The sequence below is a fragment of the Patella vulgata genome, chromosome 3 (assembly GCF_932274485.2).
Source record: "Patella vulgata chromosome 3, xgPatVulg1.2, whole genome shotgun sequence".
Taxonomy (NCBI): Eukaryota; Metazoa; Mollusca; class Gastropoda; family Patellidae; genus Patella; species Patella vulgata.
The window spans coordinates 47,603,748-47,616,904 of NC_065881.2; the positions used below are offsets into that span (position 1 = coordinate 47,603,748).

The 13,157-nt window shown below is 32.7% G+C and overlaps 1 protein-coding gene across 6 annotated transcripts in view; it reads left to right on the forward strand.

Annotated features, from left to right (window-relative positions):
- LOC126814846 (neogenin) overlaps window positions 1-7,671 on the forward strand; it is an 88,016-nt gene extending 80,345 nt beyond the window's left edge. For 2 of the 6 annotated variants that reach the window (XM_050540242.2, XM_050540244.2), the window contains exons 21-24: window positions 952-1,032; window positions 2,944-3,135; window positions 3,739-3,884; window positions 4,359-7,671. In XM_050540242.2, the coding sequence (XP_050396199.1) occupies window positions 952-1,032; window positions 2,944-3,135; window positions 3,739-3,884; window positions 4,359-4,457 (518 nt within the window). In that variant the 3' untranslated portion in view covers window positions 4,458-7,671. The remainder of the gene's footprint in view (window positions 1-951; window positions 1,033-2,943; window positions 3,136-3,738; window positions 3,885-4,358) is intronic. The other 4 variants (XM_050540243.2, XM_050540246.2, XM_050540245.2 and 1 more) reach the window with 4 other exon arrangements.
- The last annotated feature ends 5,486 nt before the right edge of the window (window positions 7,672-13,157 follow it).

A 13,157-nucleotide genomic window follows, 5' to 3' on the forward strand; every position in this document is an offset into this window, starting at 1 on the left:
TGCTCTAACATCAAAGTTATCTGCCGATCTGTATGAAATTGATATGTGTCATTTAAATTAGTATAAAAAAGAATCCTGTTGAATTTCAGCAATTTCCTTTTATTACTTCTACAGTTATGGCCCTTGTTTCACTTTGTTGCACTTTGTGAACCTCTGACATCTAAAGTTATCTGCATTATTTATTTATATGCATTATTTAAATTAGTGAAACGAGGAGGGCAATTGAATTTCAGCAATTTCCGTTAATTACCTCTAGAGTTATGGCCCTTGTTTAACTTTGTTGAACCTTGTGTACACTCTAATGCCAATCTGTATGAATTTTATATGCATCATTTAGATTAGTGAAACCACAAAGCCTATTGAATTTCAGCAATTTACAATAATTACTTCTCGAGTTATGGCCCTTGTTTCACTTTGTTCAACCTTGTTAATGCTCGATCGATGAAAGTTTACATCAGATATGTATGAAATTTATATGCATCATTTAAATTGGTGAAATAGAAGTCATTGAATTAATTTCAGCAATTATTTCTAGAGTTATGGCCTTGTTTTGCTTTGTGAACCTTGTGAACGTTTGAATGACAAAGTTATCATTCGATTTGGATGAAATTTATATCAAATTTCAAAATTTTCTGTAAATTACTTCCAGAGTTAAGGCCCTTTTTTCAGTTCGTTGAATCTTGTGAACCCTCAAACGACAAAAAATATATTCTGATCTATATGAAATTGTATTGTAAATGCCCCCAATTACCTACAAAAGAATAAATATTCAACAACCCATGTCGACGGCTCGGCTGATTTTGCTGCTGTGGGCGTATGTTTCGTTGCCTGGCAACCTATCTTTAGCAATTGAATTTGTGTTGAATGTCATTTTGTCTGTTCAAACTAACATCTCATTGAAATCCTTTGTGTTTATTAATTGCACGACTTAAAAACCTTTTTTGTCCACAGTGAAAATGGGTTGCCTTGATGACGAATGTGTGCATTACTCTGATGTTTTTGATGATTCCTACACCAGTAGAATAGGCTATGGCATGTATTTTTTATGTTTTAATCAAATGTTCCAATATAACCTTTACTGCATGGAACTTATCCTTCCTATTATGATTATTATATTCCCATTATAAATATTTTCATCTTGCCTATTCAAATATACTTAGAATGCATTTGCTTGTAAAGCTAATACATGTATATGCATTTTAATAACTGTGGCCCCTTACTGGGCTTCCAACTGTTTTGTGCAATATAAGTATATATATATATATATATATATATATATATACACAAGGGCTGGCTGAAAAGCCTTAAATAGAGAGATCGATTGGGTTGAAACAAATTTTTGCCACCAACAAGTACAATCAGTGAATGAATCATAGACATAAGAACTGCAACTGTAGTGTTTTTATTGTCTTCGTACCAGATCATCTTGTAAAACCTACCCATTGAAATCACTAGAAATGGACAAAACTGGCTATAATGCAGTCATCAAGTACCTGCAACTAAAAGGACTAACCCTAACACAGACATATGCCTAGTTGCCGACATGGTCTCTTCTTTAGGGGATGATGCCCCTTCCTTTTCCATAGTAAATAAGTGGGCTGCGGAATTTAAGCATGACAGAGAGAGCTTGACGATGACCCAAGTCTTGGAAGGCCCTCAACAGTAACCATTCAAGAAAACATTACCCGGGTGCATGACATGGTGATGGCTGATCGACAATTGACCACTCAACTTATTGCTAGTGATGTGGGCATCTCTCATGAGAGTGTTGAGCACATTATCACCAACGAGCTAGGAATGACCAAAGTTTCTGCAAGATAGGTGCCAAAGCTCTTGACTGTGGATCACAAACATGCCAGATTCCTGACGTCCTGTGACAATTTGAAGCAGATCCTGATTATATTTTGACCATATTTATAACCATGGATGAGAATTGTTTCCAAAAATGAAAAAGGAACTAGCCGGTCATGTCAGCTTTGAAGGACCTTTTTAGGGTGTCTGAAAAAGATTTCTTCCTGACCAGCATTCACGCCTTATAACATGGTTGGCAAAAGGTTGACTTTGTACAGGTCTTTCACAGATAGGCTTAGAACTTTTCAGCCAGCCCTTGTGTGTATGTGTATATATATATATATATATATATTATATATAATTGCTTTATGGAGCAGAAATCAAAGCTTTGTTGTATTTTTCCGTAATGATTGACATCTCAAACCTGTGGATTCCAGCCTATCAAAAGAGGCATTTTACTGTAGCATCAACTTACAAATTGAAGTTAGCCTTCTGTCATTAATACAAAGTCATAATTTCTTCAGTTCAACCAAATCTGGATATCCAATCACTGTGAAACTTGTGGAAATAGCCAGTATAAATGTTTTTTAAAACAGTTGATAGCCATCTTTTTTTAGTCTTTTTGTATAGTGATAAAATTGTTATGAAAGCTATTGATGATAATGTATAATGGCCGAGAACAACATGAATGTTAATCTTGTGTATGTTGATGATGCTGATATTCTGTTCATGGAAACAAAACATTATGTATATTATTAACTTATATCTATGATCGATCTATAAGCATGAGTTTAGTTACAATTGTTCTGCATACTTAATGGAAACTTTACAAAGGTTTCATCACTAAACATACAAGTATGTCTTATCTCCATCAAAAAGTTTTAATTGTTGCATGTGACTGTCAAACAATGGAATGATTATGTTTGTCTATAAAGTTGAATGAATGAATGCCACAAAAGATGATTGAGATGTGAATACAGCTTGCTGTCTCATAAAAAACATCATTTAATTATAACCATAAGTGACTAGAGTCCTAGAAGCATTTGAATCCTATAGATCTGTAGTCAAAAGTAGTGTCTGTCTGTTTTTGATATATCTAACATAGAGATATATATAAAAAAAATCAACAACTTTTATTTCTTGTGATTCTAGGCCCACAGTCACCCGACTCATCACCATCTCAGTATCATCAACAATATGATCAACATCAATATGGGGGACACCCTAATCAGCCTACTAAAGGCATCATGGGAAGACCACCTCATGATCACCCTCTGAAAAGTTTTTCAATCCCAGGACCCCCTGGGCAAATTACTCCCGGTACGCCAACTCCAAAACATATAGGTATACAGGTCATCCTGCTTCAGGCATGCAGCCCATTCCCATTTTTTTGCATAGCTTAATGTTTTGCCTCAATATACTTTTTTTTGGTTCATTTTGAAAAAAGTTGGTCATTTGATGATATCAGTGATTACAATTGTTTTCTATTCCTTTTCCTTTAATTCATTGATTAATAACTTTATTAGTAATTATTTGTTTTGCTGTTTGAGATTTTATTTACAATATATTACGGTTTAAGTATCTTTTTTTTTTCAATTTTTATCCTAAAACCGTCTTCTTTTGATTGTAACTTAATTACATACTTTATTTCTTAAAGATTAAGCACTATTTTAATTCTTCAGTTATATGTGGCATGGGTTTCCCCAATACACGTTTTTATCTTTCCTCAGTACATATTTTGTGGGCATGACTTTTCTCTATTTTTAAAACAAATCATACTGTTTCTCTATAAATTTCAGTAACAGAATATCAGCATTTATTTTTATTATGAAAAAGTTTTATTTAATATTCAACGCAATAAATCTTTTGCATTTAATATACTGAAACAAAAATTTTATCATTTTTTTTCTTTAATTATTCTAACTGAACATTTGTTTTGTATTACAGTCAAACCCCAGCAGAATTTAAGTCCATATAAAAAACCGACTCCACCTATTTCTAGTGGGCCTATCAAACCACGAACTCCAATACCATTAATGTCTAAAGCACCTGATGTCACACTGAAAGCAAACAAAGAAGAAAATGACTTACAGGTATTTCATTTTGACTTAAATCGTTTGAGCTGTGGTAGCTGTGGGGCTAAATGATCACAGTCACAGCTAGAATGTTCATTGTTTATATCCCTGCAGGGGTAGAGAAGAACCTTTTCGATTTTTCAATCCTGGTTCCAGCTTATCAAGGGTAATGCCAAGATAATGAAAAAAACAATAATATCTGGTCATTTGGACTGAAAGATAAATTCGTTTTGAGGATCAATTGCAATTTTAGATAAAAAATCCCACAACATTTTGAACAGACAAAAAGTTACTTAGATATCCTTGAAAAATAAATCCAGCCCACCCCACTCATTTGGCTATGCAATATTTAACATTGAAAGATGACCCTTCTAACATCGTAAATATTACAGTCCCTAACACTGCAAAGTTTCACAGTTATAAGTCTTACACCACTTCTTTCAATTAGTCTTGAATGCAAATTATAGATAATGCCATAACTCTATTTTTCAGAAATCCTTAAGCACCGAAGAATTAACTGCAGAAATGGCTAACTTAGAAGGTTTAATGAAGGACTTAAATGCAATAACACAGCAAGAATTTGAGTGCTAGCCAAGCAATCAGATCTGATCTATTGCAAGCAGTGTTATATTGGCATTTCATTGATACATAATGTGCTGAAACGTTGGTGCAGTGTTGAAACATCTGTCATCACTGTGTGTCTTTTTATTTGAGTGGCATCAATTGTTTTGTAATTTTTGTCACATTTTATGATAAACTAACAAAGGAAACACTGATTAAAACAGATTTTCTCAAAGCATCTGATGCTCAGATTGTTTAAGCATCAGTTGTTTGCATGTGATGTGAAATGGACACACGAGTTTGAACTTTTTACAGTTGAGTAAAATATGATTGAAGATATAAGATAGTGAAAGTTTAAAAGAGAAATCAACTCAAGAAGCCAAATAACATGGACATTGTTTTTAATTCTCAATAAAAACTGGTGCTTTAAAACCTTACATAGTCGTCAGTTGGAGTAAAGATGCGTTCATTGTTTTTTGAATGCTACAGTAGGTGAATGACAGTTCTGATTACATGACGTCAATTAAATATGACATTGTAGACTGTTTATTATTGTGTGTACAAAGAAGAAACTGACCCCACTGAATCCTAAATATAGTGTACATTGTTGTTGTACAAATGTCTTTATAATATGATGTATATAGCCATTATTAAATACAATTACTAGGGCTGTAACCATAATTAACCATTCTCTGTTCAGGAAGAAAAGAAAACATGGGTTTTACTGTATTGTGATCTTGAAATTATTTTTTGAAGGATTTAATTATTTATTTATTATCATTACGAATAAATACAGCTCAAACATATTTGGTGATCTGATTATGTTTTCTACGCTCGTATACAAAATAAATTTATCTTACATTTTATTTGAATTTTGAATATCTGTTCGCAAAAAGAAATAGTTACAATTTTTTTTAATAAGTGTAACGTTACAGCCCTGATAGATATATACAATATTTTATGACACTTTAAGAAAGATAACTGTTTAATTCTAAATATCCAAAGGTTCTACCATATGAAAATAATATTAATGTCAAATTTAATTATTATTTAAATATTAACAATTTCATCAACTCTAGTCTTCCAAAAATCAAAATTTAATTTATGATACTAATTATCTGCTTTATTTTATTTTGCATTGGATAATTTTTATCTGGGGGTTTACTTTTTTTTTGGCAATTTTTACCTCACTCACTTGTCCATCATCGTACTTAAATGTATGAACAAAATCAAACTTTTATGTAATATTTACATGTTAGCAGTCATCTCAAACAATGTATCATAGTTTAGCATAGGCTGTACTAAAATGGTTTTCATTCACTTAGAATCTAGTAATGGCATTTGTCTTATTTATTAACTGGCATCATCAATTTAATATTTTGTATTCATCAATCAATTTTTGACACAATTTAATTTTGACATCTTTTTTAACATGTTCTGTACCATAGGTTTCATTTATTTATATTGTATTGTATGATGTGCAATAAGGGCTTATGTTGATACCTATAGGTACATGATCATGGCTTTATACACTTTTATATTTTGAACATTTTTAAAATCCTATTGTTTGATTTTTATTTTAAAAATAAAGAACTCATTTCCAAACACTGTCAGTCTTGTTTCAGAGTTGTGGTAAAAATTATCAGCAAAATGATTGTGTTTCAATTCAATGTTTTATAACTTATCAGATAAATTCTGAGTCATTATCAGATTTTGTGCAAGCCATAAATAAATAGAAAGCTGCATATGGAGTTTTGGAAAGAGGTCTACAAATAAGGATGTAAGTTTTATTGTGATTTAAGCAATTAAACAGTTGGTCAAATTTTTGTTTACTCTAATAAATTTTCTTATTATCTAGAAAATAATTAATAATTGCTTTCCTCATTGGAAATATATAAAAGCTACATTAACTGGCAAAGTTTCAAACTAAATTAAAGAGTCATTTCGTAAAATAAAAAAAAAAGAGTTTATTAACCGAATAATTTTACAGCCTTTATTAAGCATTTTTGTACTTGAATATTATGTTTATAAAATCATTGTATAATAAATCATTCATTGCATATTGTTCTTCCATCAGTTTGGTCAGTATGGTATGTCTTTAAACTTATAAAGCCCTTTGTTTTCTTAGTAAATGTTCATGGGTTAATTAGTTTCTGAATTAAATAGTACTTATTCAGTTATAGTTATCTTAATGTATTAGTAGTAAATAGTACCTTTTTAATGCAGAATTTAGTTAATATTCAATATCTTTACTAATTGAGCATAGGGCTAAAATTTGTATCTGCGATTAATTCAATAGGAGTTTTGTTAAAATAAGTGGTAATATAGGTAAAACCATTGTCCTATATACATAAACAAATATAATATACTTCTATATGAATGTAAATAACAGATTGTAAATGAATGTTTATTATTATTAATATTATTATTATGAGTTATTCATATAGATAACATGTGCATATAATATATATTTTAACTCAGTATATCTTGTCATTTTGTTTAATATCCTACCCCCTAAAATATACATTGTAAATAAAAAGAATGTTTGGGTATTTTATTGTATAAAATGTGCTGACATCTACTTTTATTTTACTGGGTCGAACTAGAGTGATATCTCAATCTGATAAACCGAAATTTTAAGGACAAACTCTTTAACTTTACAATTCATTTATTCTATCTTTATTATAAGATGAAAATCTCTATTATAGATTTCATGAACAAACTTACATTATTACATACTTTGTATGCTATTTTTACTTATGTTTGTTTTATAATTATATATATTTACTTATGTCTTGATATATCAAGATATATTTTATGTATTTTCATTTGTTTTGGTCATTATTCTGTGGTTGACTGTCATTAATTATACATTTTATGATATTATCGGCATCTTCTGTGAATTTCCTATATTATCTTTTATTTTAGAGGAAAACAGTTTTTAAGACATTTTCATTAGCTACAAAAACAGAAGAACTAATTGTCATCCTAGTGCCTAAAATAAATAAGTCTAAATAAATATCACATATCATAAACTCAGTGGTTTGTCTTATTTATTTCTATACACTGGACATAAGTAATTTCCTACCTGTATGTCTATCTAATCTATCATTTGACCCATATATGAGGGATTAAATTACTTACATTTTAAGCAGCCCTGAATTGACCATCAGGCAAAATAAGGGAACAATGGAAATGATTCTTATTATTGTAAATTGATATTAAAAGTGATCTGCAATTGTTAGTTTAGTGATTTTAGCATTTACATGGTGTTATCATATCTGTTCAATGTTTATGGGACCTCTTAAGCAAGACTGACATCACTGATTGGCTTGTTTGGGAAGACTATGAGCCCTTATGCATGCTGCCAGACATTTGATCCAAGATTAGCTTCCAGTCCATTAAAATCCACCCAATTTACAGTATATTCCGAAATGTCTGTCCCATTCTAGGACCCTTTTTGGTAGTGATTTTATTTGGATAGTTGACACTCATAGAAAGAGTTTAAGGTTTTGGACTAGCTATAGTAGTGGAGCATAGTGCACACATCAGGCCATGCTCATTTATTCTACTTCAGCATTTCAATATTTTCAGTTCACAAAATACTCGACAAATAATTGGGTCAATGAATAAATAATATCTTATCTAGATACAAACAACTACACATATCATTTAGTTCGATATTTTCCATCATGACTAATTAACAAGAAGCCACTACTGGGTAAATTTCCTTGAATGTTATTACACGAGAGAGAGGTCAATGCCAGCCAAGCGTTTTGTCCCAATAAAGTATTTATTTTATTTCACTTCTCGTTTCATGTGTGAATTAATGATTTTGTTAGCTGGTCTAAGTTTTATATCGATATTCTACTACCAGATTAAAACAGTAAAATAAATAATAGCAAGATGCCACTTGATTTATTCCCCCCCCCCCCCGAACTTGAACATCTTCAACACAGTATATATTATTCAGAAAACACTTTAACAAAGTATCTATGATCCAGACTAGAACTTCTTAAATAAAGCACCAATTATCCAGACTAGAACATCTTTAACAAAGTATCTATTATCCAGACTAGAACATCTTTAACAAAATAATATATTATCCAGACTAGAACATCTTAAACAAAGTATATATTTCCCCAAGAGAATAATACCGATGTAGACTGGAATAACCAAATGCCAAAGACTGCCATTCAATTTGAACTCTGCGTAATTGATTAGAAATTACAGTAAAAACTCTCTCTGATCGGACGATGTCATCGACATGATATAGACATGTGTGATAAATCACAATTAATGCTTTGCATCAATGAAATTGAATCACAATGTGATGTATTAATTCATTATAAAAACTGACACCAAACGGAGTGTTGGATTTCTCTCTTTAAAAGGCGTAATTTAGAGATGATGATGGCTTCATGCATTGTCAATTGTCAAATTTCCTTAAAAGAAGCCTGGCAAACCCCCTCGTACAAAAATTCCTGGATCAGCCCCTGACTATGAATTTTTGTCCCCCGCCTTTCGAAGAAAGCAGGAGACTATTAAAATGGGTTCGTCTGTCTGTCTGTCTTGTCCGTCGGTTCGTCTGTCTGTCTGTCCGTCACACTTTTTGGGACACTCTCCTTCTAATTGAGCTAGAATGTTCAAACTTGGTGTAGGTGTTTAGTTCTAATTAAGTGAGAGTGATGAAACTTGGTGGATAGTTTCATTATATCAATATCTTGATTAAGTTCGATAATGAGCATTTTCTGCTCAGGGTAAGCAGAGCTATAAGCAATTTGATTGGCCGAGACTTTGGAACACAATAACTTTCTTTCAAATTGAGGTAGAATGTTTAAACTTGGTGTAGGTGTTTATTAGGTCAATGCCTTGATGGTGTTGGAAGATGAACTTTTTCTGGGTAGGTAAGCAGAGATAAGCAATGTGATTGGTCGATGCTTTGGGACACAATAACTTTAGTTCTAATTAGGTGTGAGTGATGAAATTTGGTGTATAGTTTTATTACATCAATACCTTGACTAAGTTCGATAATGAGCATTTTCTGCTTAGGATAAGCAGAGCGATAAGCAATTTGATTGGTCGAGACTTTGGAACACAATAACTCTAATTCTAATTGAGCTAGAATGTTCACACTTGGCGTAGGTGTTTATTAGGTGAATGCCTTGATGGAGTTCGAAGATAACATTCCTTCTAATTGAACTAGAATGTTCAAACTTGGTGCAGGTGTTTATTAGGTCAATGCCTTGATGGAGTTTGAAGATGAGAATTTTCTTCTTATAGGTAAAAAGAGATAAGCAATTTTATTGGTTGATGCTTTGGGACACGATAACTTTAGTTCTAATTTAATGAGAGTGAGGACACTTGGGATTTAGTTTTGTCACGTTAATACCTTGACTAAGTTCGATAATGAGCACTTTCTGCTCAGGGTAAGCAGAGCGATAAGCAATTTGATTGGCCGAGACTTTGGAACACAGTAACTCTCCTTCTAATTGAGGTAGACTGTTCAAACTTAGTGTAGGCGTTCATTAGGTGAATGCCTTGATCTAGTTCGATGATAAACTTTGTCTGCTTACGGTAAGCTGAGATAAGCAATCTGATAAGTTGATGCTTTGGGACACGATAACTTTGGTTATAATTAAGTGAGAGTGATAAAACTCCGAGTATAGATTCATTATATCATTACCTTGACTAAGTTCGATGATGAGAATTTTCTGCTTAGGCTAAGGAGAGAAAAACAATTTGATTAGTCAAGACTTTGGAACATAGTTGTTCATTAGGTGAATGTCTTGACTGAGTTGAATGATTAACATTTTGAGCTTAAGTTAAGCAGAGCTAAGCAATTTCATTGGTCAATGTTTTAGGACAAGACAACTTTGATTCTATCTGATAGAGAGGGATGAAACTTAGTGTATAGTTGATAATCAGTTTGATTGCTTGATACTTTTGAAAAAAATAAATGTGCGATGAATTAAAATGTATCATCTATTTATTCTGGGATTTCGGCGGGGGACATCAGCCCCACTGTTGGCTTGTTTAAAATAAATCTGTAGGAAAAACTATAGGATTTGCATTACAGAAACTGTAGAATACTATATATAGTTTCATCCTAATAGAAAATGAGATAGTAACCCCCTCCCATATCTAGAATGTGCTATAGAATTATATGGAAAACTACACTGGTATACTAACGACTTTTTGCAAAGGCCCAGGGCTATACTTTGACTGACAGCCGACTGATGGCATCGTTAAACCAATAACGGAGCTCAACACGGCAAGTTAACGACTTCTTATTAAAATACAGATCTATATTTCGTTTCTTTTTTTTTATATACGCCGACATGGAAATGTGGACGTATATTGCCGTCTCCCCTGTCCGTCCATCCGTCCGTCTGTCGGTCCGTCCGTCCGTACGTCGTCCACAAGTTATTATCCGATTGATATATGTGGTTTACATTAGTGAGATGAAGAATCCTATTTAATTTCAATAATTTCTGTTCATTACGTCTAGAGATATGGCCCTTGCTTCACTTTGTTGGACCTTGTGAACGCTATTACGCCAAAAGTTATCACCCGATCCAGGTGAAATTTATATGCATTATTTGGCTCTAACGTCAAAAGTTATCATCCGATCTTTCTGAAATTTATATGCATTATTTGAATTAGTGAAACGAAGAAGCCTATTGAATTTCAGCAATTTCTCTTTATTACGTCTAGAGTTATGGCCCTTGTTTCACTTTATTGAATCTTGTGAACGCTCTTACGCCAAAAGTTATCACCCGATCTTTGTGAAATTTATATGCATGATTTAAATTAGAGAAACGAAGAAGCTTGTTGAATTTCAGCAATTTCTGTCAATTACCTCTAGAGTTATGACTCTTGTTTCACTTTGTTGCACATTGGGAATGCTCTTACATCAAAACTGATCTGCCGATCTTTATGAAATTTACATGCGTCATTTAAATTAGTAAACAGAAGAATCCTATTGAATTTCAGCAATTTCCGTTTATTACTTCTAGAGTTATGTCCCTTGTTTCACTTTGCTGCATTTTGAGAACGTTCTAATGACGAAAGTTATCATCCAATCTTTGTGAAATTTATATGTATTATTAAAATTAGTGCAACCTTGTTAATGCTCGATTGATGAAAGTTATCATCCGATATGTATAAGATATATATGCATCATTTAAATTTGTGAAACAGATCTATTGAATTTCAGCAATTTCCGCCAATAATGTCTAGAGTTATGGCCCTTGTTTTACTTTGTGAACTTTGTGAACGTTTGAATGTCAAAAGTGATCATCCATTCTGTATGAAATTTATATGCATTATTTAAATTAGTAAAACGAAAAAGCCTGTCAAATTCCAAAAATTTCTGTAGACTACTTCCAGAGTTGATGCCCTTGAGAACCTTGTGAATCCGCAAACGACAAAAATTATAATCTGATCTGTATGGAACTGTCTTGTAAAGGTCCCCAATTACTACAAAGGAATAAATATGCGACCACATTTGTCGAATTTCGGACGATTTAGCTGCTGCTGGCGTATGTTTCGTTGCCTGACAACCCATCTTTATACTTTCGATGGCTTCTACTACATGAGTAAAGACAAGCAAAACGAAATTTTGAACTATAAAAAACGAAACGAAATAGGATCTGTATTTAATCAGAATGAATGTAATAATATAATAATGTAATATGAATGTATATAACCTGATTTACATTCAATCGTTTCTGCTTTGACTGTAAATTTAATCAGTTATGTTTTTCGAAATACGCGAAGAGTCCAAATTGAATGACAGTATTTGGCGCCTGGTTAAACCATTCTACATCGGTAGGATTCTCCTGTGGAATATGGTTAGCATCGTTCATCGAGTTGCTTCATTACAAATGGCGCTCGAAAGCACCCTTTTCACGGTAAGATAACAACGTCAATGTTGATTTAACGAGTCGTTCAAAAGTTACCGAAGGTTTGAACAACGGGCTCATGGAAAATACCAAGTTTTGGTGTAAAAGAGAAATGTATATACCCCCACCCCTCGCCCTTAATTCCGTTAGTAACGGTCCCTGGTTGTACGATATCCTGTCACCTGAGACCGTTCCTAAAGGAACTAAGACATGCCCCCCCCCACCCCGCTTCAATACTATTTCCCAATTATTTTTACCGCCACTCGCTTGCACACCTGATGTTGTTCTGGTGTTACAGTACATAACCAACTTTGAACAAACTGATGTTGGGGGTTCTCGATAGTGTATTCAAAGGATATCATCGGGTCTAACCTTTAGTAGGCAAACGGTAGAGATAGGGGCAACAGTTTCAGGCGCGGGGGGGGGGGGTTATTTTGTTAGAACAACATTTTCTAATGGATTGCCAAAAATATGAAGATTTGAGAAAACAATATCAGATATCTAATCCTTGAAAATATTGGTCTAGCCTCTTCATTTAAAAATCTCTTCAATCACCCGAGTTTATAGCCGCAGGGCTGTGTTTACTTCTCTTTTTTGTGGAGAGACAACTCATATGTTAAATAGGCATGATATTTTGTTTTGTGTTTTCATATTATTATGTACCCTGTATGTAGGTTTTATACTGTCTGTTTATGTGGTTTTATGCTTTGTATGTTTTGTTTTGTATTTTCATATATGCACCCTGTGTGTGGGTTTTATACTGTGTGTTATGTCATTTTATACTTTGTATGTTTTGTTTTGTATTTCCATAAATCTCATACTA